Below are 25,390 nucleotides of genomic sequence, written 5' to 3'. Positions count from 1 at the left end.
TTCCACTCATCACCTTCCTTCATACATAACAAATTGTATGTCCCCCGGAGATCAATTTTAGAGAACCACTTGGCCCCCACTAACTAGTTGAACAAGTCAGGAATTAATGGCAGTGGGTAGGAATTGCGTACTGTAATTTTATTAATTTCGCGAAAGTCCAGACATGGACGTAAACCGCCGTCCTTTTTTTTTTACAAAAAAAAATCCAACAGCCACAGGTGACTTAGAAGGTCTAATGTGACCGGCGGCCAAGCTTGTCTGTATGTATTCCTCCAAGGCCTTTCTCTCAGGGATAGTAAGATTAAATAAGCGACTCCTGGGAAAAGTAGCTCCAGGGACAAACTCAATAGTACAATCATAGTCCCTATGAGGAGGCAAAACTTGCGACTCCTCCTCAGAAAAAACCTTCCAAAATCCTGAATAGGTACAGGTAATTCCCCTCTTTCACAGCAGCAATGCAACCGTTACAACATTTATCATAACACTTAGGACTCCAAGACTTAATTTCATTGGTAGACCAGTCCAGTACAGGATTGTGCAATTTTAACCAAGGTAACCCCAAAACCACTGGAGAAGGCAAATTATTTAATACCGCCAAATCCAAATTCTCTTAGTGAATACCATTAATGGTGAGGGGAAATTCAAAAACCTTGTAATACATTTCAAGGGAGAGCCATCAACAGCAACCACAGAAATAGGGGATGACAAAAGTTTAGATTCTAATTTAAATTTTTCCAAAAATCCCTCATCAATCACATTGAGTGTAGAACCACAATCCACAAATACCTGAAATTCAAACAACTCCTCCTGGAATGAGGTGCTTCCAGAAAGAAATACTCCTTTTGAGTTTGAACAAGCTATACGGGCGTAACTGACCTTTTTTTTTTCCTTGTTCAAACGAAGCACACAGTTCTAAATAAAGTGGTCAGATTTACCGCAATAAAAGCATAATCCCTTAGCAAACCTGCGGTCTTTTTCCTGAGAGTGGGGTGACATGGCCCCAATCTCCATCGGTTCTCCACCTTCCGAGCAGACCCTCTGCAAACTAGGAGCTGCCATAGCAGTAGATTTCTCTTCATTAATCCTAGCACGCAGTGTCCTGTGCACACGTATAGCTAATTGCATTGCCTCCTGCAAGGTTCCAGGTTTTGGGAAGGCAATCAGCAGATCCTTAACCCTTTCACCTAGACCAGCAAGAAACAGACATTTTAATGCTGAGTCATTCCATTCCACTTCAGCTGACCATCTTCTGAAGTATGTACAATAATTTTCCACATCACCTGATCCCTGCTTCAAACGTCTTAATTCAGTTTCAGCAGATGAGACTCGATCAGGATCATCATACAACAACCCCATAGCAGAAAAAAAATCTTCCACAGATCTAAAACACGGATCATTAGGTTGTAGAGAAAAGGCCCATCCCTGTGGTTCTTTGCGCAAAAGTGACATTATAAACCCAATGCGCTGTGATTCATTCCCCGAGGATCTGGGTCTTAAACGAAAATATAATAAACAAGCGTTTTTAAAGGAAAAAAAATATTGCTGTTTACCATAAAAAAATCTGGCAGTCCTACCTTCGGTTCGACAAAATGAGCTCCAGGACAGCTACTCACGTGTTGCTGGAGCTCGGCCACCTCCAAAGACAGTCCGTGCAGGCGTTGAGCCAACTCCTGAACTGACACTGTGCTGAAATCTGGATTTCTTTCCTTAGAGTGTTTTTTTTGGGCTGGACTTACTGTTACGAACTGCTACAAACACTAAGGAAAGATAGGAAAACTGTCCCTACAATAGGACTAAGCTGATTCCCTACGATGCAGCGGGGGACCTGTTCCTTGTGAACAGACCCGCCTAAGTCCTCGGCTAGTCTGAACGCACACCTATAGATATAAGGGAGGGGTCCCTACAAGAACTAAGGACAGGGATATAGTTGGACACCTCCTAACAGAAATTGTAGCAGAGCAAAGACAAACAAAAAGTACTAGTGGTCAAAAGACCAAGCAAACTACAGAGTAAGGTACAAGGCACCTGGCTAGCTTAAGAGTAAATGTAACCCTGAAGTCCAGTAAGGCCAGAAGGGCGGAGCTGGATTATATAGGCAGAAAGTCATGTGACCAACAAAATAGAAAAAAAACTAACAGGAGGGTTCTAACAGCTTTCTCTTCTGCAGGGTAATTCTAGACAGGTCCGGGAAGAGCTGGATGTCCGCCTCCCCTATACTTTATGGCTTTCTGGGCCCTTGCCTTGGCCATTATCTTTTCTTTCAGCTCAAAGTCATGCAAGCAGGAAATGCTGTAATACCTTTTGGCTTCAAGGCTCTGTGAGCTCTATGAAATTTGATCGAGGCAGGCTGGTTATCACCCAGGATAGAGTTGAAGATCTCCTGAAGTATAGCTCTGAGATCCCCCCCCCCCTCCGACTCGGGGAGACCCCTCACCCGTATGTTGCTTCATCTTCCCTATTATCAAGATCTTCAATGTGGGCATGCATATCCTGCATCACTGATTCTTGCTGAGTGGTCACTTGTTGTAGTTTGGTTACATGAGCTCTAGTAGTATTATGATCTTCCTCCAGTATTTCTATACGATTTGCCAAGTGCCTCAGGTCTTGTCTCACATAAGCAATCTCTGAACTGCAGGTATCCTTGACTTCCTTTATAAGGTTTTTGAAGTCTGTCTTGGAGGGTAAATGCTCTAGGTACTTCTGCCATGGGGGGTGGGGGGGGGCACAGAACTGCAGGCTCCCAACCCGCCATTCATCCTCAGTACAGCCAGGGGAAGAGGACAAGTCTCCACCCCTTTATCATGGACAGTGAAAATATTCCGCTCTCCTTCAATCTCCCCGGCTGCCTGTCTGCTCCTTTTCCCATGGGAATGCATAGAGAAGGTCCCTCCATCTTCTGATGGGGGCTGGGGATGATCAGCAGCACATGCTGTTATTTGTGCAATTGTCTGAGGGGAGGAGGGGGAGGGGGGCTCTGATGTGCACCTCATGTGAGCTGCAACAGTCTTATTTGCAGAGGAGACGACTCCCACAGCTCTGCCTTGGCTTTTTGCTGTTATCTGCCCCGGCAAATCCACATCAGCAGGGGCTGCAAGCTGAGATTGGTTCCCACTCCCCTCACCTCTGTGCTCTGTCTGAAGCTGCTGCATCCCGGTCTGTTCCAGCCAAGATGGCTCCGGGACACCATGAGGTGCTGAGTCCTTCTGAAGAAAGGTGTCCAGTGCGGTCGCTATCACTGGCCCTGGAGTGGATGCCGGTGTCCTAGCATGTCGTGGCCCCATGTGTGCTGTAATTGAGGTGAAAATGCCGGCACTCTGCCTTTTCTATGCCTCTATTGTGTTCAGCTCAGCAGGAGCTCCTCACACACACTTCCTCTCACATTGAGGTCCTGGCCACGCCCCCACTTGGGATGTCTTTGTAAAGGTCCTTGAAGTACTGGAGCCATATGTTCCTGGTCTGGATATGGAGGTTGTAGCTTTTTTGGTTGGATCCTAGGTGGTTTCATAGTTCCCAAAAGCTGTTGTCTTCAAGGGCATCTTGGAGTTGGAGGAGTTTTGTGGAAATGTGTTTTTTCTTTTTCCTTTTGAGGATGGATTTCTAATTTTGTTGCATGGTGTGGTAATTTTCTCTCAGAGTAGAGTTGTTTGGGTCTCTGTGTTTTTTATTTGAGGTCGTTCTTAGAACCTTCCTTATAGCTTTACATTCCTTGTCAAACCAGTTGTTGGGATTTTGTTTACTCAACCTCTTGTTGCTACATCTTTTTGGGTCGGACATTTCTGCCATGGCATAGAGTATGTTGTTAAGGTTCCTTACTGCCAGGTGTACGCCTTCTGCTTTAAGTTCGTACATGTTATTTTGGAAGCGTTGGAGCTTATCCTTGATCTCTGGCCTGTTGATGGCATCTGTATATTTTGGGGCCAACATCTTGGACGAGTTGAAGGAAATAATAGTTTCCGACAACATATAGGGTATTACCGCATTCGGTAGAAATTGCACAATAAATTGTGGGTTCCATTTTTACCTATTAACCCTTGTGTAACTGACAAATTTGCAGCAAATACAAAAATGACATTTTTAGAACTAAAATGTTATATTTACACATCCCAATGTTATAAAATTCTGCGAGGCACCTGTCGGTTCAAAATACTCACTACACCCCTAGATGAATCCCTTAGGCAGTGAAGTTTCCAATATGGGGTCACCTGGTGGGGTTTCTGCTGATCTGGCACTTCAGAGGCTTGTCTCAAGGACCCACAATCTATAATAATAATAATAATAATCTTTATTTTATATAGCACTAACATATTCCGCAGCTCTTTACATACATTATCATCACTGTCCCCTTTGGGGTTCACAATCTAAATTCCCTATCAGTATGTCTTTGAAGTGTGGGAGGAAACCGGAGAACCCGGAGGAAACCCACACAAACACTGAGAGAACATACAAACTCCTTGCAGATGTTGTCTTTGGTGGGATTTGAACCAAGGACCCCAGCGCTGCAGTGCTAACCACTGAGCCACCGTGCTATTCAAACAATCAGCGTACTAAAAGTCAAGTAGAGCTCCTTCCAATCTGATCCCTGCCGTGTGCTCAAACAGTAGTGTACAACCACATATGGGGTGCTGCCATGTTCAGTAAAAATTGCATAACATATACTGGGGTCCAGTTTCTCATATTATATCACATGTAAATTATATATTTGGCACTAAAACAGTATTTTAGTGGAATAAATTAAATTTTTTGTTTTCACATCTAAATGTTATAGTTTTGTGAATCACCTGTAGGTTAAAAATGATCAATACACCCCTTTATCAATTCCTTGAGGGGTTTAATTTCCAAAATGGGTTCACTTATGGGGGTTTCAGCTGTTTGACCTGTCAGGGGCTCTGCAAATGCGACTTGGCATTAACAATCTATTCCAGACAAATTTATGCTTCAAAAATCATATAGCGCTCTTTCCATGCCATGTGCCAGTTTTCGTCACATATGGGGTATCTGTCATGTGTGTGTGAGATGTGACAGACAGTCGCCCTCGAGTTGTTTGCAGAATATCTTTTCGTTTGACATTACAGACACCTTCTTATCTGTCTCACTCTAGGACCCAGCGTCTACCTCCCTCTGGCTAACTGACACCCAGGCCTGGCTGTTGAAATACTTGCTGTTTGATAGAGGGAGGTGCCGGTGATATTCACTTGTTCTCTTGAGAAGGCTTGGAGCTGTTGCAGTCTGCTTACTTTCTCTTTTGTGCTTGGAGGACGTTAGGAATAATCTCTCTGAAGTTGGCTCAAGCTAAGTTACTTTTCCCCATGTTTGTTTCCTTTGTTGTCTTTAGTTGTTAGTGTTCATCCATCTTGCGTGACAGTATCTTTATGTTCGGAAGAAATTGCATAACAAATTTAAGTTTCTGTTTTCTCCTATTATACACTCTGGAAATTTCAAATTTGGGGTGGGGATAAAACCATATTTTAGCATAGAAAAGTAATTTTCATTTTCACATCCACATTTTAAAAAGTTCTGTGAAGCACCCATTGGTTTAGCAAGCTCAACAAACCCCTACATGAATTCCTTGATGGGTCTAGCTTCCAAAGTGGTGTCACTTGTGGGGCTTTCTGTTGTTTTGGTACCTCCGGGGCTCTGCAAATGAGACATGATTTCTGCAATCCATTGTAGTCAAATTTACATTCAAAATACCAAATGTCGCTTCTTCCAAACCCTGTCGTGTGTCAAACAGAACTTTTTGACTACATGTGGGGTATCGCCTTGCTCAGAAGAAATTAGGCAGCAAATCGCGCTGTCACCTTTTTTATGATACCTCTTGCAAAAGTAAAAATTTGGGGCTAAAGCAACATTTTCGTGAAAAATTAAATGAACATTTTCAATGTGGAGACCAAATGTTATCAAATTCTGTGTAGTAGTTGTGGATTTAAAATGCTCACCATACCCCTGGATAAAATCCTTGAGGGGTATAGTTTACAAAATGGGGGTCACTTCTAGGAGTTTTCTGCTGTTTGGGTACCCTAGGGGCCATGGAAATGCAACATGATGCCCACAATCTATTTCAGTCAAATTTGTGTTCCAAAATTCAAATGGTGCTCCTTCCCTTCCGGGCCTGGCCCTTTCTCCAAACAGAGGTTTCTGACCACATGGGGTATCAGTGTGCTCAGAAGAAACTAGGTAAGAAATTGTGGAGTCCATTTTCTCGTACTATTCCTTTTAAAGAAAAAAAATTGTGGCTAAAGCAACATATGGGAAATGGTATTTGTACAGTATGACTAACAACTTTGAGCATATAAACATTGAAAGTTCATCAAAATTATGATATTTTCACAAATAAACCCAAAACCTATCGATCTAAATTTACAACAAGCAAAGTAAAATGTGTCACGAAAAAAACAAATCTCAGGATCACTGGGATACGTTGAAGTTATTACCACATGAAGTGACACTGGTCAGATTTCAATTCTATGGCCTGGTCAATAATGTTACAATTGGCTCGGCAACTTAGGGATTAAATTTCCCTCCTCCAGACTCGTTAACAGAACCAACATTTTTTTGGATGAGGGATGAAGAGTGTTGCATTCATTTGTATTTGCGTCTTTATGACTCAAATACAAATGAATCTCTGAACGCGCCGACACTTCCTGGGTGTCACGGGTGTGTCAGAGGTGACAGACAGTTGCCCTGAAGTTAGTTGCAGGAGATCTCTACATTTGGCATTACAGACATCTTCTTGAGACTATCTAAACAGGTTCCAGATGGTATCCGAACGGAGGAAATTAACCTCCACCGCCAAACTCAATCAATATAGTAACAACTAGTGTGGGATATATAAATCCAAACCACCACAAAGAGTAACTAAGGTTTAAAATATATTATATTTATTGGTATTCTTTAAAATTAAAGATATAAAAAAACAGTGGATAATCCATACCACAGATGTAGGGTGTTAAACCATTAATCATTACAAGAGATGTATATACATGCTACTACTTGGCAATATATTTGGGAGGTAAATGATACTGAATTGGGCCCTAATATGCATAGAGAGATATATATTTAACAGGTGAACAGATCAATCCACATCAAAAGATATACACATGCATAATAAATAAGAGCCCAGATTACCTTAAGCCAATGTTTGTATGAATGAAAGCATGGTAAACACCCACCGCTCCGACGATCGTTTCAACACCTTTTTCAAGGAGCGCTGCATATGGTGTGTGCATGTGTTCATTTATATAGGAGTGATGAGATTGAGTTAATCCCCCACAGCTGTGTGAAAGGAACTGCAGAGCCATGTGGCGCGCATGCCTGATGACTGCTTCCTATCAGGCAACTTCCTTCCACGGACGGTGACCAGCAAGCACTCGGTTGCTATGCAACGTGCGTGCCAGTGGTCACATGATCCGTGTGGGGAAGTGCCGGAAGTCAAAGACTTCCTGCATGCGCGACCTGTCTGCTAAAGCATCGGTAAGTATTATAACAACATTGGGGTGAATGAGTGAAGAGACTGAATGAATATTATCGCTGGAGAGTAAGATAAATATGTATATGAGAAAATGAGAGTATTTTATATATAACAGTACCAATGCGTGATATATATATAAGTGTACGGGTGCACATGTATATTATACCACTAGGGACTGAGATGTATATGAGAAGGAAAAATTTATATATAACAATGACTGCTGCATACAATATGTATGAGTGTACAAATGCATGTATATACTATATGTGCGTATATATAAATCCAAGATTGTTATATCACACAGGCCATCAAGACCCAAAACAAATACCATATATAATTATCCTATGCGCCAAGCATAGCCTAAATAAACGGGTTAATTTACAAATATTAATAAACATTCTTAAAGATATATTCTTTGGACACACATAGAGTACATACCTCAACCTCACACAATTAATCTGCAACATGCCCTAACTATTGTATCTCAAACCTACAATTTACATGCAAAGTAAATTTAAAAAAAATAAAAAAATATATATATACAGTACAGACCAAAAGTTTGGACACACCTTTCATTTAAAGATTTTTCTGTATTTTCTTGACTATGGAAATTGTACATTCACATTGAAGGCATCAAAACTATGAATTAACACATGTGGAATTATATACTTAACAAAAAAGTGTGAAGCAACTGAAAATATGTCTTATATTCTAGGTTCTTCAAAGTAGCCACCTTTTGCTTTGATGACTGCTTTGCACACTCTTGGCATTCTCTTGATGAGCTTCAAGAGGTAATCACCGGAAATGGTCTTCCAACAATCTTGAAGGAGTTCCCAGAGATGCTTAGCAATTGTTGGCCCTTTTGTCTTCACTCTGCGGTCCAGCTCACCCCAAACCATCTCGATTGGGTTCAGGTCTGGTGACTGTGGAGGCCAGGTCATCTGGCGTAGCACCCCATCACTCTTCCTCTTGGTCAAATAGCCCTTACACAGCCTGGAGGTATGTTTGGGGTCATTGTCCTGTTGAAAAATAAATGATGGTCCAACTAAACGCAAACCGGATGGAATAGCATGCCGCTGCAAGATGCTGTGGTAGCCATGCTGATTCAGTATGCCTTCAATTTTGAATAAATCCCCAACAGTGTCACCAGCAAAGCACCCCCACACCATCACACCTCCTCCTCCATGCTTCACAGTGGGAACCAGGCATGTAGAGTCCATCCGTTGCCGCACATCCCCCCAGCATTCCAGGACACGCTGCCTTTACCGTTCCTTATATGGCACAAGGTAAATAACATACTACGGAGCCGCTGCTCATGATTAAATAGTAATGCTACCTACTTAGCGCTACCAACTTAGTAAGATTTGTGCATCACTGTCATGTACCCTGGTGTTATCAGCATTATGCTACCTGTTTAGCGCCATCTATTCATTTGTGCATTCATGCGTCTCTGCTATATGCTCTGTTGTCTTACATTCTGTCATGTTATTATGTGTTCACATACTGAGATTGCTATCTTAATTGTTGTACTTCATACTTTGTATTCTGACATGAAGATTATTATCAGTGAAGACACAGATTGATATTATTTATGTTTGCCTTTACTTTAACTATTTATTGATTGGCAGCTCATACGTACACCTGGTTTACCTTTAATGCTGGTCCAGGGATGTTTGTCTCCTTGCAGGGTTTGACCCTGTTTCTATAGTTGTCCTACCACCTCTTTTCCTTCTCTTTGATATATTGTTATGTAACTTTTATATTTTCTAATAAAATTTGATATATTTTGGATTTAAATCCCTTTCATGTCATTTTGGGGTCTACTAATATGTGGATTGAGATATAACTTATAGGGGAGACGCGTCCCCTTTTATTTAAAGTTTCTCTCCCCCACTATAGGCTATTAATCAGTTTTTCTAGTTTTCTAGGGATTATTGACCATATATTACATGGTTAATTTGTAGGTCTTTTTTTTTTTTCCATCCGTTCACCTTTTCTGCGTTGCACAAAGACACGGTGGTTGGAACCAAAGATCTCAAATTTGGACTCATCAGACCAAAGCACAGATTTCCACTGGTCTAATGTCCATTTCTTGTGTTCTTTAGCCCAAACAAGTCTCTTCTGCGTGTTGCCTGTCCTTAGCAGTGGTTTCCTAGCAGCTATTTTACCATGAAGGCCTGCTGCACAAAGTCTCCTCTTAACAGTTGTTGAAGAGATGTGTCTGCTGCTAGAACTCTGTGTGGCATTGACCTGGTCTCTAATCTGAGCTGCTGTTAACCTGCGATTTCTGAGGCTGGTGACTCGGATAATCTTATCCTCAGAAGCCAAGGTGACTCTTGGTCTTCCTTTCCTGGGGCGGTCCTCATGTGAGCCAGTTTCTTTGTAGCGATTGATGGTTTTTGCAACTGCACTTGGGGACACTTTCAAAGTTTTCCCAATTTTTCGGACTGACTGACCTTAATTTTTTAAAGTAATGATGTCCACTCGTTTTTCTTTACTTAACTGCTTTTTTCTTGTCATAATACAAATTTTAACAGCCTATTCAGTAGGACTATCAGCTGTGTATCCACCAGAGTTCTGCACAACACAACTGATGGTCCCAACCACATTTATAAGGCAAGAGATCTCACTTATTAAACCTGACAGGGCACACCTGTGAAGTGAAAAACATTTCCGGTGACTACGTCTTGAAGCTCATCAAGAGAATGCCAAGAGTGTGCAAAGCAGTCATCAAAGCAAAAGGTGGCCACTTTGAAGAACCTAGAATATAAGACTTATTTTCCGTTATTTCACACTTTTTTGTTAAGTATATAATTCCACATGTGTTAATTCATAGTTTTGATGCCTTCAATGTGAATGTACAATTTTCATAGTCATGAAAATACAGAAAAATCTTTAAATGAGAAGGTGTGTCCAAACTTTTGGTCTGTACTGTATAAAAAAAAAATTAAAATTATCCATTGAATGTGCCAAAACCTATTAGACCCATTATGTGAATATGGATTAACAATAAAAATTGTGTGTGTTGGGAGTGCGAAGTGTAAAACAGTTACAAAAGGAAAGTGCATAGAACAAATACAAGAATGTAAATGAAATTAGTGTGTGTGAATAACATTAATAAGCATACACTACTGCTAAGTCAAAAAATTGTGCAGTTATGCATATAAGCTTGTTAAGTTACTTGTGTAAGTGAATAGTGTATGTGAAAATCATAAATAATGATGCGTTATGCATTGTAAATATATTATAAGTTAATTAAGTGAACAATTAGCAATATAAAAACCCTGATGATAATGACATGGAAAGAAAAAAAACAAAAAACAAAAAAACCCTAATAAATATTGACATATGGGAAATTGGATATTGCAGAAAATAACAAACATACAATTGTATATGATAAATAATAATCCACAAAAAATAGTATCATGATTCTCTCCGTTTCTCTTTTCCTCTCTTTTATTCTTCATTCCATTCATCTCAGGTGCGGGCTCTTGCAGCAAATATTTCAGACAACTATACCGATGGAGACCATGTCATCACAGCAGAAACAGCACAGGGTGAGTATAACAACGTCACTGGATAGAAGAATAAATAATTAAAACCAATTAAAATCAAAGAAAGTAAAAAGTACACTGTGAATCTATAAGAAAGAGGCAAACCCAGAACTCCTCTAGCCCCCAAAGATACCTTGTCAATGGCTTTCACCCGCAAGAATGATGGATCAGAATTATGGAAGCATTTAAAATGTCTAGGGAGGGTCTTCAAATAATCATTGCTCTCAGCGTCCTTTGCTTTTTCAATGTCACGTATGTGTTCCCTTACCCGGATTCTAAATTCGCGAGTAGTCATACCCACATAAATCTTGTGGCATGGATATTCAGCCACATAGATTACTCCTTTTGTCGAGCACGTTAAAAACTGTCTGATGGTGAATTTTCGAGTCTTAGAGGAATTAAAAAATTCCTTGGACCTTTCAGTATTGAGACAGGCTTTACATTGCCCACAAGGACAGAATCCTTGGATTTGTTCACTAAAGAGTGATACATTTTTTCTTGCTGGCTTGTACTCACTACGTACCAACAAATCCCTCAAGTTTCTTGACCTTTTGGCAATGATACATGGCCTGTCAGATATAATTTTGTTCAATACTGGGTCCGTTTGCAGAACGTGCCAATGTTTCTGGATAATGTTGGAAAAGTTTTTCCATTGATCATTATAAGGAGTAATCAATCTGACTTGGTCCGAGCGAATTTTCAAAGGTTTGGTAGAATAAAGAAGCTGGTTACGGTTGCTGTCTTTCGCCCGTCGATATCCCCGACGGATTTGCCTATGGCCGTACCCACGTTCTCTGAATCTTGTGTAGAGATCAGAGGCTTGTTGCTCAAAAGTCTCGTCTGATGAGCAGATTCTTCTTGCCCTCAAAAATTGTCCCACAGGGATACCACGAATGGTGGAGGGCAAATGTGAAGAATCCGCCCTAAGAATTGAGTTGGTGGCAGTAGGTTTGCAAAATATGTTTGTTTGTACCACGCCTTCAGGGGACACTGTGATGTCAATATCCAAAAAACTGACCCTATGCCTGTAGGCATATGTCAATTTAATATTAAGATCATTATTGTTAAGTTGACACATCAATTTTTGTAGGTCATCAGAGCTGCCATCCCATACGAACAGTACATCATCGATATACCTAATCCAGCTGAGGATGTTTTCACAGCCAGGTATGGGAGAGCTCTGAAAAATCTCACGCTCCCAGGCTCTAAGGAACAAATTAGCATATGAGGGGGCACAAGCCGCCCCCATTTCTGTCCCTTGTGCCTGTAGGAAGATTTCATCCCTAAACATAAAGATGTTATGTGTAAGGATGAACTCAAGTAGTACCATGATCAGGTCACTTAATTCAGTGTCCAGATTGCTATTATACAGGAACCAAGATGCAGTCTTGAGACCGTGTGTATGCATGATGGAGGTATATAGTGCCTCTACATCAGCTGTTACAAGTAACATTTGATCTTCTAAATGAAGTTGGTCTAATCGTCTCAAAGCTGCAGTTGTGTCCTGTATATACGAAGGAAGCGTGGCTACAATAGGTTTAAGATAAAAATCAATTACCCGACAAACCATTTCGCAAAGACTCCCATTGCCCGAGACAATTGGTCTGCCAGGCGGGTCATGAATGTCCTTATGTATCTTAGGGATGAGATATAAAGTAGGCATCCGAGGTTTTAATTTTTGTATATAATCAAAGAATTTTTTTGTAACAATGCCATTTTCATATGCTTGCTCCAAAATTTTAATCAATTCCAATTGAAACCTGTCAGATGGGTTATGGGAGAGTTTCTTGTAGCAATGGTGATCAGATAGCAATTTGTAGGCCTGTTTCTCATAAAGAAGGTTGGGCCAAATGACCAGATTTCCACTTTTGTCCGCGGCTTTCAACACACAATCATCCCATTTTCCAATTTCTTGGATAACCTCCCTCAATTGCCTGCTGTCATGATATCGAGGACCCCCAAATTTCAATTTTTCGATATCATGGGTTACCAATTTGACAAAAGTGTCCACCGCTGAACATGTATTGAGGTTGGGAAATTTACTGGACTTGTTCATGAGAGAAACAGGGAAATTGTTCGTTGGTTCAGCTTCCTGATCAGCCAGTGACTCAAGAATTGCCACAGCCGCTCTCTCCTCTTCAGTATCAAATATAAATCCCAGATTAGATTTTTCATAAAATCTTTTTAAAATGAGTTTTCGTGCAAACAAATGCACATCTTTTACCGCAGTGAAAATATCAAGAGACTGAGGAGGAGAGAACGTAAGACCCATTTCTAACACGTGTTCCTGCTGAGGTGTGAGTATATGAGTGGATAAATTGATTACCTTTGGTTGATTGCAACGCTTTTGATTGTGGTTTGGTCCATCATAATCTCGAAACGTATTTTTACCACCAAATCTTGTACGAGAGGGTCGGCCATTCTGTGTTTCATGCTCAAGCCCTGAGACGGTGCTACTGGCTACGGATGAGATGGATGACGTGGAGGAATTTCTCAGCAAAATATTCTTATCATCAGCTTTCCTATATTGCCAGCGAAAAACTCTTTTATTTTCGTAATCACTAATATCCCGCTGGTATTTTTTAGATTTAGATTTGCTGATATTTTCCTCCCATTTTTCCATCTTCTTGTCCATATCAGCAAGGAATTCTTCCAGCATTTCAGCTGGAATATCTTTCAGCATTTGTTTATGTACTTGGTCCAGCTCATGATCAATCTCTCCCAGGACATTAAGATTTCTCTCATTAATAATTTCAATGAAAGTCAGTGAACAGGACGAAGCGGCTGCCTCCCATTTTTTGTTTAGCTCTGCATCCTCCAAACCAAATGTGGGAAACAGTTGAATGCGTAGCCCCCTTGGAACAATTTTTTGTTTATGATAATTGTCCAAGGAGGCTTTGGTCCACCAAATTCTTGTTTTTTTCTGGAGCAGATTTTTATATTTTTTAAAAAGTTCTTTGTGATCAACATGTGTACTATTAAAAATACCTGCGGTACCGGGTTTAAACAATTCAGATGCTTTATCTTGCCAGGACAACATCCTGGCTTTTAGGTACATGTTCCGGAACTATATCTGTTGCAAAACAGAACATCAATATTAACAATCTAAACAGGTACCGGATAGTATCCGAACGGAGGAAATTAACCTCCACCACCAAACTCAATCAATATAGTAACAACTAGTGTGGGATATATAAATCCAAACCACCACAAAGAGTAACTAAGGTTTAAAATATATTATATTTATTGGTATTCTTTAAAATTAAAGATATAAAAAAACAGTGGATAATCCATACCACAGATGTAGGGTGTTAAACCATGAATCATTACAAGAGATGTATATACATGCTACTACTTGGCAATATATTTGGGAGGTAAATGATACTGAATTGGGCCCTAATATGCATAGAGAGATATATATTTAACAGGTGAACAGATCAATCCACATCAAAAGATATACACATGCATAATAAATAAGAGCCCAGATTACCTTAAGCCAATGTTTGTATGAATGAAAGCATGGTAAACACCCACCGCTCCGACGATCGTTTCAACACCTTTTTCAAGGAGTGCTGCATATGGGGTGTGCATGTGTTCATTTATATAGGAGCGATGAGAATGAGTTAATCCCCCACAGCTGTGTGAAAGGAACTGCAGAGCCATGTGGCGCGCATGCCTGATGACTGCTTCCTATCAGGCAACTTCCTTCCACGGACGGTGACCAGCAAGCACTCGGTTGCTATGCAACGTGCGTGCCAGTGGTCACATGATCCGTGTGGGGAAGTGCCGGAAGTCAAAGACTTCCTGCATGCGCGACCTGTCTGCTAAAGCATCGGTAAGTATTATAACAACATTGGGGTGAATGAGTGAAGAGACTGAATGAATATTATCGCTGGAGAGTAAGATAAATATGTATATGAGAAAATGAGAGTATTTTATATATAACAGTACCAATGCGTGATATATATATAAGTGTACGGGTGCACATGTATATTATACCACTAGGGACTGAGATGTATATGAGAAGGAAAAATTTATATATAACAATGACTGCTGCATACAATATGTATGAGTGTACAAATGCATGTATATACTATATGTGCGTATATATAAATCCAAGATTGTTATATCACACAGGCCATCAAGACCCAAAACAAATACCATATATAATTATCCTATGCGCCAAGCATAGCCTAAATAAACGGGTTAATTTACAAATATTAATAAACATTCTTAAAGATATATTCTTTGGACACACATAGAGTACATACCTCAACCTCACACAATTAATCTGCAACATGCCCTAACTATTGTATCTCAAATCTACAATATACATGCAAAGTAAATTAAAAAATAAAAAAATAAAATAAATAAATAAATAAATTACAATTATCCATTGAATGTGCCAAAACCTATTAGACCCATTATGTAAATATGGATTAACAATAAAAAATTGTGTGTGTTGGGAGTGCGAAATGTAAAACAGTTACAAAAGGAAAGTGCATAGAACAAATACAAGAATGTAAATGAAATTAGTGTGTGTGTGAATAATATTAATAAGCATACACTACTGCTAAGTCATCAGGCATGCGCGCCACATGGCTCTGCAGTTCCTTTCACACAGCTGTGGGGGATTAACTCATTCTCATCGCTCCTATATAAATGAACACATGCACACCCCATATGCAGCGCTCCTTGAAAAAGGTGTCGAAACGATCGTCAGAGCGGTGGGTGTTTACCATGCTTTCATTCATACAAACATTGGCTTAAGGTAATCTGGGCTCTTATTTATTATGCATGTGTATATCTTTTGATGTGGATTGATCTGTTCACCTGTTAAATATATATCTCTCTATGCATATTAGGGCCCAATTCAGTATCATTTACCTCCCAAATATATTGCCAAGTAGTAGCATGTATATACATCTCTTGTAATGATTCATGGTTTAACACCCTACATCTGTGGTATGGGTTATCCACTGTTTTTTTTATATCTTTAATTTTAAAGAATACCAATAAATATAATATATTTTAAACCTTAGTTACTCTTTGTGGTGGTTTGGATTTATATATCCCACACTAGTTGTTACTATCTTCTTGAGACTGTCTCTAGGACCAATGCTGTGTTTCAGAGGGAGTTGCCGGCGATATTCATTACTCCTAGTGAAGTCTTCAGTAAGAGCAGTAACTCCTCCTTTCTGGTGTTTGAGGACATGTGCACATTTTTCTGGAGTCGTCTAAAAGCTAAGAAATTTCCCCTGTTTGTCATTCCTTTTTGTCTGTAGAGTTCAGTGGAGATTGACTAGTGCTCCTCTCCTCCCTTCCCTACCCTTAGTCTAACGCCAGGGAAAGGGGGAAACAGCAAAAAGGCAATGGTAGTTACCAGCCAGGATGTCAAGGAACATGCACAACAGGACGCAGCGGGCCCCTTTTTGTTAGAAGGAGGTAACACAGGTGCAGAATGAAGATAACGATAAAGTAGGGACTCGCAAAATCGTGGGGACCCTTGACGGGGATTGCGACCTTACGTATTTTGGCCAAAATATTAACTAATACCTCATATGATATTTTTGCACTTTTTTATCTGACAGGACACAGCCAGGCCCATTAATGGTGACCTTGTGAATTAGGGGCTGGCACCTCTGTGATACACGGATAGGGTGCCGGGCATCCAACCTAATCGAATAGTAGGGGCGTCTAATAGGATGCTGGCTAGGCACGATGCCACATGTATGTGACCTGCACCCTATTCCAAGTTTCATCTGTGTGCAGTTTTAGTGCTAGGCAATCAGGATGAGAGGATGAGAGTGATTGTTCATTAGCATTCTGCACCTGTGTTACCTCCTTCTAACAAAAGGGGGCCTGCTGCGTCCTGTTCTGCATTTTCCTTGACATCATGGCTGGTAACTACCACTGCCTTTTCCTGTTTTCTAATTTGATTTTGGAATTTTTAAAAAAATCTGTTTACTGTTCTGGCTGGGCTCTTTGTTTTTAACGCCAGGGAAAAACAGGGCCAGGAACACTATTGGTTAAGAGCCAATATAGGGTCGATATTTGAGGCAGGGTGACACTAGACCAAACTAGGAGGTCTCCACTCCCCCCTTTCCCTAGTGTCTGGGCTCCCTTTCCCTCTTCCCTCTGTGTTGCACTAAGTCTTTCCCACACCTTGCGTGACATTATCACCGGCCGAGCACATTTTGAAAGGAGAAAAAAAAAGTAGAAAACTGACACTTTGTTTTTTTTTTTCTCTGTGTGTTTTTGGGCATGGACCTTTTTTTTTCTCTTTCTCCCTTGGTATGGGTTCAGTTGCAGAGCTCGCAGAGCGGCTGCACATGCTGTCGCTGGAGGTGAATGATGTCCGCGGTGAGGTACAGCAGCAGCATCAGCGGTTACAGGTCGCCAATGTGGGGGTCTCTGCAGGTAGGCCTGTCCAGCCTAAACCCAAAGTTTCCCTCCTAGACAGGTTTTCAGGAGGTAGGGACAATTTGTTTGTATTCAAGGAGGCATGCAAACTGTATTTCAAACTTCATCCTTACTTCTCCGGAAATGAGGAGCAACAGGTTTGAATTGTGATCGCTGTACTTTAGAGAGATCCTCAGACGTGGGGGTTTTCTTTACCGCAGGACTCGGTCTTGGCCCTCATCTATGATGACCCTTACCGAGTCTCCTTGGCTGAGTTTAGGCTATATAGCCTTCTGCAGGGGAATCGGTCAGTAGAAACGTACAGTTCGGAATTCCATAGATGGGCAACGGATTCCAAATGGAATGACTCAGCCCTTAGAAGTCAATTTTGTGAGGGGCTTACTGAAAGGTTGAAAGATGCCTTGGCATTATATGAAACCCCTCAGTCCTTGGAGGCTGCCATGTCGTTGGCCATACATCTTGATAGACGACTTCAGGATAGACAGGTGAGACCACCTTCTCCGTGGCCTTCTTGTCGGGGTTGTGTACCTCTGTCGGGGGGAGCAGTCTGGGGTGAACCAGTACTGGGGGAGGTGTAGGAACCCATGCAGTTAGGGGGTGTCTCTGCATTATACATCTCCCTGGAGATTCGCAAGATAAAAGGTGTATGTTTTTGTTGTGGGAAAAAAGGCCATTTTGATGGGACCTGTCCTTCAATTCCTAAACAAAAGGAGACTCGATTAACTCTTGGTAGTCTGGAGTTAGATAAACAAGTGGTGCATTTGAGGCCAAACTGCAGTTCCCGCTTTGTCCTGACAGCAGAGGTGGTGCTAAACCGACAAAAATTTCTGTGTTTGTTGACAGCGGAGCCGGAGTCAGCATGCTTGATGCTGAGTTTGTGAAGACTCATGGTCTTGCTTGCTGTACTTTAGATAAACCTATTTCCATTTTTGCCATCGACTCAGCGCCACTTGCACAGAAAGCATTTACTCAGATTGTACATAATGTAAAACTGAGGGTGGGGTCAGTTCATCGTGAAATTATTCCTTGCTATGTCCTGGACAATCTTCCTACACCGATTGTTTTGGGTATTCCGTGGCTTGTTAAACATAAGCCATTGATGGACTGGCAAGCGGGGAAATTATTGAATAGGGAGATTACTGCCATGCAAATTGTTTAGATATTTCCCTTGCTACTGTCTCTACAGAAATATTACCTGCTTTTCTGTCTGGTTTTGAGGATGTTTTTTCTGAGAGGGGGAGTCAGGATTTTCCTCCTCATCGTGTTTAAAACTGTCCTATTACCTGACCCCCGGTGCTAAACTACCGAAATCCAGACTGTATAATCTTTCTGGCCCTGAGAGATAAGTCATGAAGGATTTCATTGTGGAGAGTCTGAAGAAGGGACAGGAATCCTCTGATTCCTGATTTGTTCAGCCAGGTTGTGGGAGCTTAGGTATTCTCCAAGTTGGATCTAAGGGGAGCCTACAATCTGGTTAGAGTCAGAGAAGGGGACGAATGGAGTTTGGTTATGTCTTTTGGTTTGACTAATGCACCTGCGGTATTCCAGCATTTCATAAATGATATTTTTAATTGTTTGGTGGGGCGGTTTGTGGTGGTCTATCTGGACGATATTTTGGTTTACTCACCAGATTTTGAAACTCATCGGGGGCATGTTAAGCAGGTTCTTCAGATATTAAGGGACAACAAACTTTATGCCAAACTGGAAAAATGTGTTTTTGCTGTTCAGGTGGTGCAGTTTTTGGGGTACTTGTTGTCGTCTTCAGGTTTTCAGATGGATCCGGAGAAGATCCGTGCAGTCCTTGATTGGGAACGTCCCGAGAACCTGAGGGCTTTACTAATTTTTACTGGAAATTCATCCAAAATTACTCTGTAATTGTGAAACCCCTTACTGACATGACTAAGAAGGAGTTTGATTTTTCCAAATGGTCGGATGCCTCAGTCCAGGTTTTTTCTTCTTTAAAGAACTGTACCTATACTCAGTCAACCCGATGTTTCCCAACCCTTTATGTGGATGTTGGTGCGTCGGATTTCGGGATTGGGGCTGTGTTGTCTCAGGGTCCGTCCCCTGGTAAATGGCGTCCATGTGCCTTCTTTTCTAAAAAAATTGTCTTCGGCTTAGAGAAATTATGACGTGGGTAATAGGGAACTTTTGGCGATCAAATTGGCGTTCGAAGAATGGCGACATTGGTTGGAAGGGGCTGTCCATCCTGTTACTGTTATTACTGACCATAAGACCCTGTCATATCTCCAGTCAGCTAAACATCTCAAACCTAGGCAAGTCAGATGGTCCCTGTTTTTTAATTAGGTTCAATTTTGATGTCACTTTTCATCCACGGGTCAAAAATGTCAAGAGTGATGCTTTGTCCCGGAGCTTTCCTGGTGGTGGTGAACATGAGAACCCTGTCCCAACATTAGAGAAAGGGGTAGTCATTTTGGCACTGTATTCTGAACTGGAGGGTGAGGTGTTGGAGGCTCAGGGGGACACTCTTGCCTCCTGCGCTTCAGGAAGGTTATTTGTACCATTAAATCTGCACCACAAAGTAATTAAAGAGCATTATAACTCTGTGCTTTCTGGGCATCCAGGTGGTAAGGCAACCGCGGACCTCCTCTCTCATCGTTATTGGTGGCCGGGGTTACATCAGGATGTGATTGAACACGTAGCTGCTTGTAGTATTTCCGCGCGTTCTAAGGTTTCGCATACCCGTCCATCTGGTACTCTTCTTCCGCTACCTATCCCTAGTAGGTCATGGACACACTTGTCCATGGATTTTATTACTGACCTACCAGTTTCTGCAGTCAAAACGGTGGTTTTGGAGGTAATAGATAGGTTCAGTAAAATGGTTCCCTTTGTCACATTGCCTGCACTTCCAAATGCCAAGACAGATGTTCATAAATGAGATTGTGAAGCTTCACGGGGTTCCCTCCGATGTGGTGTCAGATTGGGGGACCCAGTTTGTTTCCAAGTTCTGAAAGGCATTCTGTTCTCGACTGGGGGTGCAGCTGTCCTTTTCTTCTGCCTTTCACCCTCAGTCGAATGGTCAGAGCGAGCGTGTCAATCAGAATTTGGAGACCTACTTCAGGTGTTTCATCTCCGAAAATCAGGAGGATTGGGCATCTTACTTACCGCTGGCAGAATTTGCCATTAATAATCATCGTCAAGAATCCGCTGGCAGGTCACCGTTCTTCGGTGCATACGTTTATCACCCACAGTTTGGTACCTTTAGTGGGGGAGGAGCTTCAGGAGTTCCTGAGGTGGAATGGTATGCTTTGTCGCTTTCCTCGGTATGGCAGGGTGTTCTGAGTAATTTAAAGATCATGGGAGACAGGTATAAACGTATGGCTAACAGAAAATGCTTGCCAGGTCTGGACCTGAATGTAAATAACCTTGCGTGGTTGTCTACCAGGAATATAAGATTGAAAGTTCCTTCTTGGAAACTGGGACTTAGGTTTATTGGTCCCTATAAAATAAACCGCCATCATTAACCCAGCAGCGTTTTGTCTTGAAGTTCCTCAGGCCCTTAAGGTCCACAATGTGTTCTACAGGCCCTTACTCAAAAAGTATATGGAACCTCTTGAGCCCTCACCTCTACCACCGCCCCCAGTAATAGTTGATGGTAATCTGTGTTGCACAGCTTCTGGATACCCACAGTTGCAGTAGAAACTTCACAGAGCAGAGTACTTGGGATAACAAGGTATTACTTCTCAGAACATGAGGTAAAGGAAAAAACGCACAGTCACACAGTACTGCACCAGGAAGTAAGAACAAAACAGAAAATACAAGAGAGATTTTTTTTCTTTTTACAATACAGTAAACAAGGAAACTTTACACAACATCGCCATCTACTGTCAGATCAGCATAAAGTCCTCCTTCACACAAACAAAGAAGTCCACAACTGTTGCATATACCAACAATCTGGAGTTTCAAATTTCAAGGATTGTACATTCTTGTCTCCAACGTCGTTCTCTACAATACTTGGTGCACTGGAAAGGCTATGGTCCAGAGGAGAGTATGTGGGTTTCAGCGTCAGAGGTGAACGCTCCCAGGTTGGTTCGATCATTCCACACCTCTTATCCTGAGAAACCCGGTCCTGAGTGTCCGGAGGCCACTCGTAGAGGAAGGGGTACTGTCACGGGTGTGTCAGAGGTGACAGACAGTCGCCCTACAGTTGTTCGCAGGAGATCTCCACATTTGGCATTATACACATTTTCTTGAGGTTTTCTCTAGGACCCAGCGGCTACCTGGCCTGGGTGTATAAATACCTTCTGTGTTTCAGAGGGAGTTGCCGGCGATATTCATTACTCCTAGTGAAGACTTCAGCAACAGCAGTACTTCCTCTTCTCTGGTGTTTGAGGACATGTGCATATTTGTTTGGAGTCATCTAAAAGCTAAGCAATTTGCCCTGTTTGTCCCTCCTTTTAGTCTTTTGAGTTCAGTGGAGATCGGCTAGTGCTCATCTCCTCCCTTCCCTAGCCTGAGTCTAACGCCAGGGAAAGACAGGGCGAGGAACGCGTGCGGCAATTGGTTAAGAGCCAATACAGGGTCGATAGTTGAGGCTGGGTGACACTAGACCAGACTAGGAGGTCTCCACTCCCCCCTTTCCCTAGTGTCTTGGCTCCCTTTCCCTCTTCCCTCTGTTTTGCACTAAGTCTTTCCCACACCTTGCGTGACACTGGGTTAGTTGAGCTCCAATCAGCTCCCTGATCCAATGTACAGAGATGTACTCATGCTGCTGATGTCACTGCAGCGCGATGAGGTCAACTCATCACCCTACTGATGTCATTGCAGAGCACCATGAAGAAGGAAAAGCCAAATCTTGCAGCAGGTAATGACTCATAGAGACAAATATACTCGGGGGTGCCTTGGTATGGAGAATGGGGTGGGGGCCTTGGTATGGTGAATGTGATGGTCCTTAGTATGGAGAATGGGGTGAGGGGCTTAGTATGAGAATAGGGAGGAGGGCTCGATAATAGAGAAAGGGTAGCATGAGGGTGTTCGCTATGGAGAAGGGGTAGCATGAGGGGGCTCAGTATGGAGAAGGGGTAACATGGGAGGCTCATAAAAGAAAATGGGATAGCATGGGCAGGCTCAGCATGAAGAATGGGGTAGTGTGGGGGCCTCAATGTGGAGAATAATGTAGCATGAGGGGCTTGGTAAGGAGAATAGGGTAGCATGGGGGCTTGGTATGGAGAAGAGGTAGTATGAGATGAGAAAGCTTGATATGGAGAAGGTATATCATAGTGGGGTTTGTCATGGAGAATGTGGTAGCATGGGGAGGCTTGGCATGAAGAATGGGGTAGCATGAGGGGGCTCGGTAAGGAGTATAGAGTTGCATGAGGGGGCTCGGTATGGAAAATGGGGTAGCATGGGGCCTCGGTATGGAGACTGGGATAGCATGAGGGAGTTCTGTATGGAAAATGGGGTAGCAGGGGTAGTATTCAGGTGGCATTATAATGACAATGTCATTTTTAATGGTACTATTTCTGGAAAAATCATCATGGAGTCAGGTACTTATATCTAATGTGCATTTACATTGGTCAGTTTCAGCCTTTAAATGATCGCTGATCTGCTATATGAAGCCAATCGGCAGTCCCATAATAACCTGTTTAGACAGGATGTCATTTTGCTTTCATGTGCACAGAACGAATATTAACATGATCATCCTGTGCACAAAGAAAAGCACTCTTCTCAGCAGTACATGTGTACAAAGGACATTTAAACGGAGTGGTTCACTCCCAAAATGCCAATTAATTTGCTTACACATTTCTATTGGAGACATAGCCCAGGTTATAATTTATTATTTCATGTTTTAGATGCAAATGAGGGCTCTTATGTGCACCCTTGGCTTGGCTAATTATGTCTTCTTAGATCATTACACCCTACCATTTAAAAATTAAAGTCAGTCCCTTTTCTTGATTGACAGAGTTCCATTGGTAATGCTGCAATATCGTACTCATTAATGTGCAGAAACTCTGAATAATATCCTTTGCTTCTATGATCAAAAAGTAGAATAAATAAAGTCCACGTCTCCTTTATACACGGAAAGCAGGGGCGTACATAGAAGTCATGGGGCCCCATAGCAGAAGCTCTAATTGGGCCCCCCCCCCTACAAAAAATAAATATTTGTCTATGTCACAGAAGAGCAGCTCTCATAACTTTCCAGCCTTTAGGCTGTGTGCACACAATGCGTTTTTAATGCGTTTCCGCAGCGTTTTTGCAGCTGCGGAAACGCTGCGGAAACACATTAAAAACGCATGGTAGAAGGGCAGCAATGTTCCCAATGATAATCCGCATGTGCTGTACCCATGCTGCGGATTTTTCTGCAGCGTTTATGCTGCGCTCAAAAATCCGCAGCATGTCCATTAATTTTTCGGAAACGCGGCGTTTTTGCCGCCATTGACTTGCATTAGAACGCGCCAATACCGCAAGACTGCATTTGTACTTGCGTTATTGGCGCATTCTAATGTGCGGATGGTACCCGGGTGTGGAGGAGAGGAGACTCTCCTCCACACCCAGGTACCATTAAAAAGCTGTAAAAACAAGAATAAAATAAAAAATAAGATATATTCACCTTCCGACGGCCCCCGGTCTCCTTCCCTCTGCTTGCGTGCAAGACTGAAGAGTGAGAAATGCAGCAGCTACTGGTACATTTCCCCATCCTCGTATGTGTGGCCCCCTCAATCCCACAATCCCTGGTATGTGTGGCCCCCACAATCCCTGGTATGTGTAGCCTCCACAATCCCCCAATCCCTGGTATGTGTGGCCCCCTCAATCCCACAATCCCTGGTATGTGTGACCCCCTCAATCCCACAATCCCTGGTATGTGTGACCCCCTCAATCCCACAATCCCTGGTATGTGTGGCCCCCTCAATCCCACAATCCCTGGTATGTGTGGCCCCCTCAATCCCACAATCCCTGGTATGTGTCGCCTCCTCAATCCCCCAATCCTGGTAAATGTGGCCTCCTCAATCTCCAAATCCTGGTACGTGTGGCCTCCTCAATCCCCAAATCCTGGTACGTGTGGCCTCCTCAATCCCCAAATCCTGGTATGTGTGGCCTCCTCAATCCCCAAATCCTGGTATGTGTGGCCTCCTCAATCCCCAAATCCTGGTATGTGTGGCCTCCTCAATCCCCAAATCCTGGTATGTGTGGCCTCCTCAATCCCCAAATCCTGGTATGTGTGGCCTCCTCAATCCATGTATCCTGGTATGTGTGGCCTCCTCAACCCCTCAATCACTGCACACATAAAACAATAAACACTTATACTCACCTTCCTTCCTCACCTCTGCTCCAGCAGCTCATGTCGGCATCTGAGCTGCACGCGCTCTCAGAAGCTGAGGTGAGCTGCTGCTGCTGCTGGCACATTCACTCCTCTCCACGCCGAGACTATGGGCGTGGAGAAGCTTGAATATGCTTTCTCTTTAGCGGCGGGCAGGCACTGACAGCAGGAGCCGGGGCTCAGCGCTCCTCCGTGCCCGCTACTAAAGAGAATGAATATTCCATCTTCTCCACGCCCATGGGAGTGGAGAAGAGGGAATATTCATGTACCTTTAGCAGCGGGCACACGTGGTAGCTGCAGCAGCGGCTACTGTGTGTGCTCTGCTCCTCCACTGCCGCAACCCGCTCCTCTGCCGCTGCAACCTCCTACTTACCTATCCTCCTCGCTCCCACGCTGCTTGGGGCCCTCACGGGCCCCCTCCAGCCACGCGCCCCATAGCAGTGGCGTAGTCTGCCGCCATTGGCGGTACGCCACTGACAGAAACTGTACATGTGACTACTCCATGCTTCAGAGAGACGAACCCTTTGAATATTTACTCCTCTAATAAGCTCACGTTTATTACGTTTTCTCGAATCAGATTGATATATTGGGTTGTGCACGCGTCTTCTTGTGCAAAGTGGCTTCGGAGATAAGTGGCAGTTATTTCAGAGGCCATGGACTAACACC

The 25,390-nt window shown here is 42.6% G+C and overlaps 1 protein-coding gene across 1 annotated transcript; it reads right to left on the bottom strand.

The window, feature by feature from the left end:
* Window positions 1-10,394: 10,394 nt before the first annotated feature.
* On the bottom strand, window positions 10,395-14,092 carry LOC141247948 (uncharacterized). Its single transcript, XM_073669298.1, has 2 exons — window positions 13,349-14,092; window positions 10,395-11,043 (listed from the first exon to the last, which is right to left on the bottom strand). The coding sequence occupies exons 1-2, from the start codon at window positions 14,078-14,080 to the stop codon at window positions 11,041-11,043; spliced, it is 735 nt and encodes a 244-aa protein (XP_073525399.1). The 5' UTR covers window positions 14,081-14,092; the 3' UTR covers window positions 10,395-11,040.
* Between the last annotated feature and the right edge of the window lie 11,298 nt (window positions 14,093-25,390).

The sequence above is a fragment of the Phyllobates terribilis genome, unplaced genomic scaffold (genome assembly GCF_046119375.1).
Source record: "Phyllobates terribilis strain yellow unplaced genomic scaffold, ASM4611937v1 Scaffold_3434__1_contigs__length_78894, whole genome shotgun sequence".
NCBI lineage: Eukaryota > Metazoa > Chordata > Amphibia > Anura > Dendrobatidae > Phyllobates > Phyllobates terribilis.
This window is presented reverse-complemented; position numbering and strand designations above follow the sequence as displayed.

Bases quoted from the DNA above. Each gene is read 5' to 3' on its own strand.
- LOC141247948 (XM_073669298.1), bottom strand. From the start codon at position 14,080: ATGTACCTAAAAGCCAGGATGTTGTCCTGGCAAGATAAAGCATCTGAA.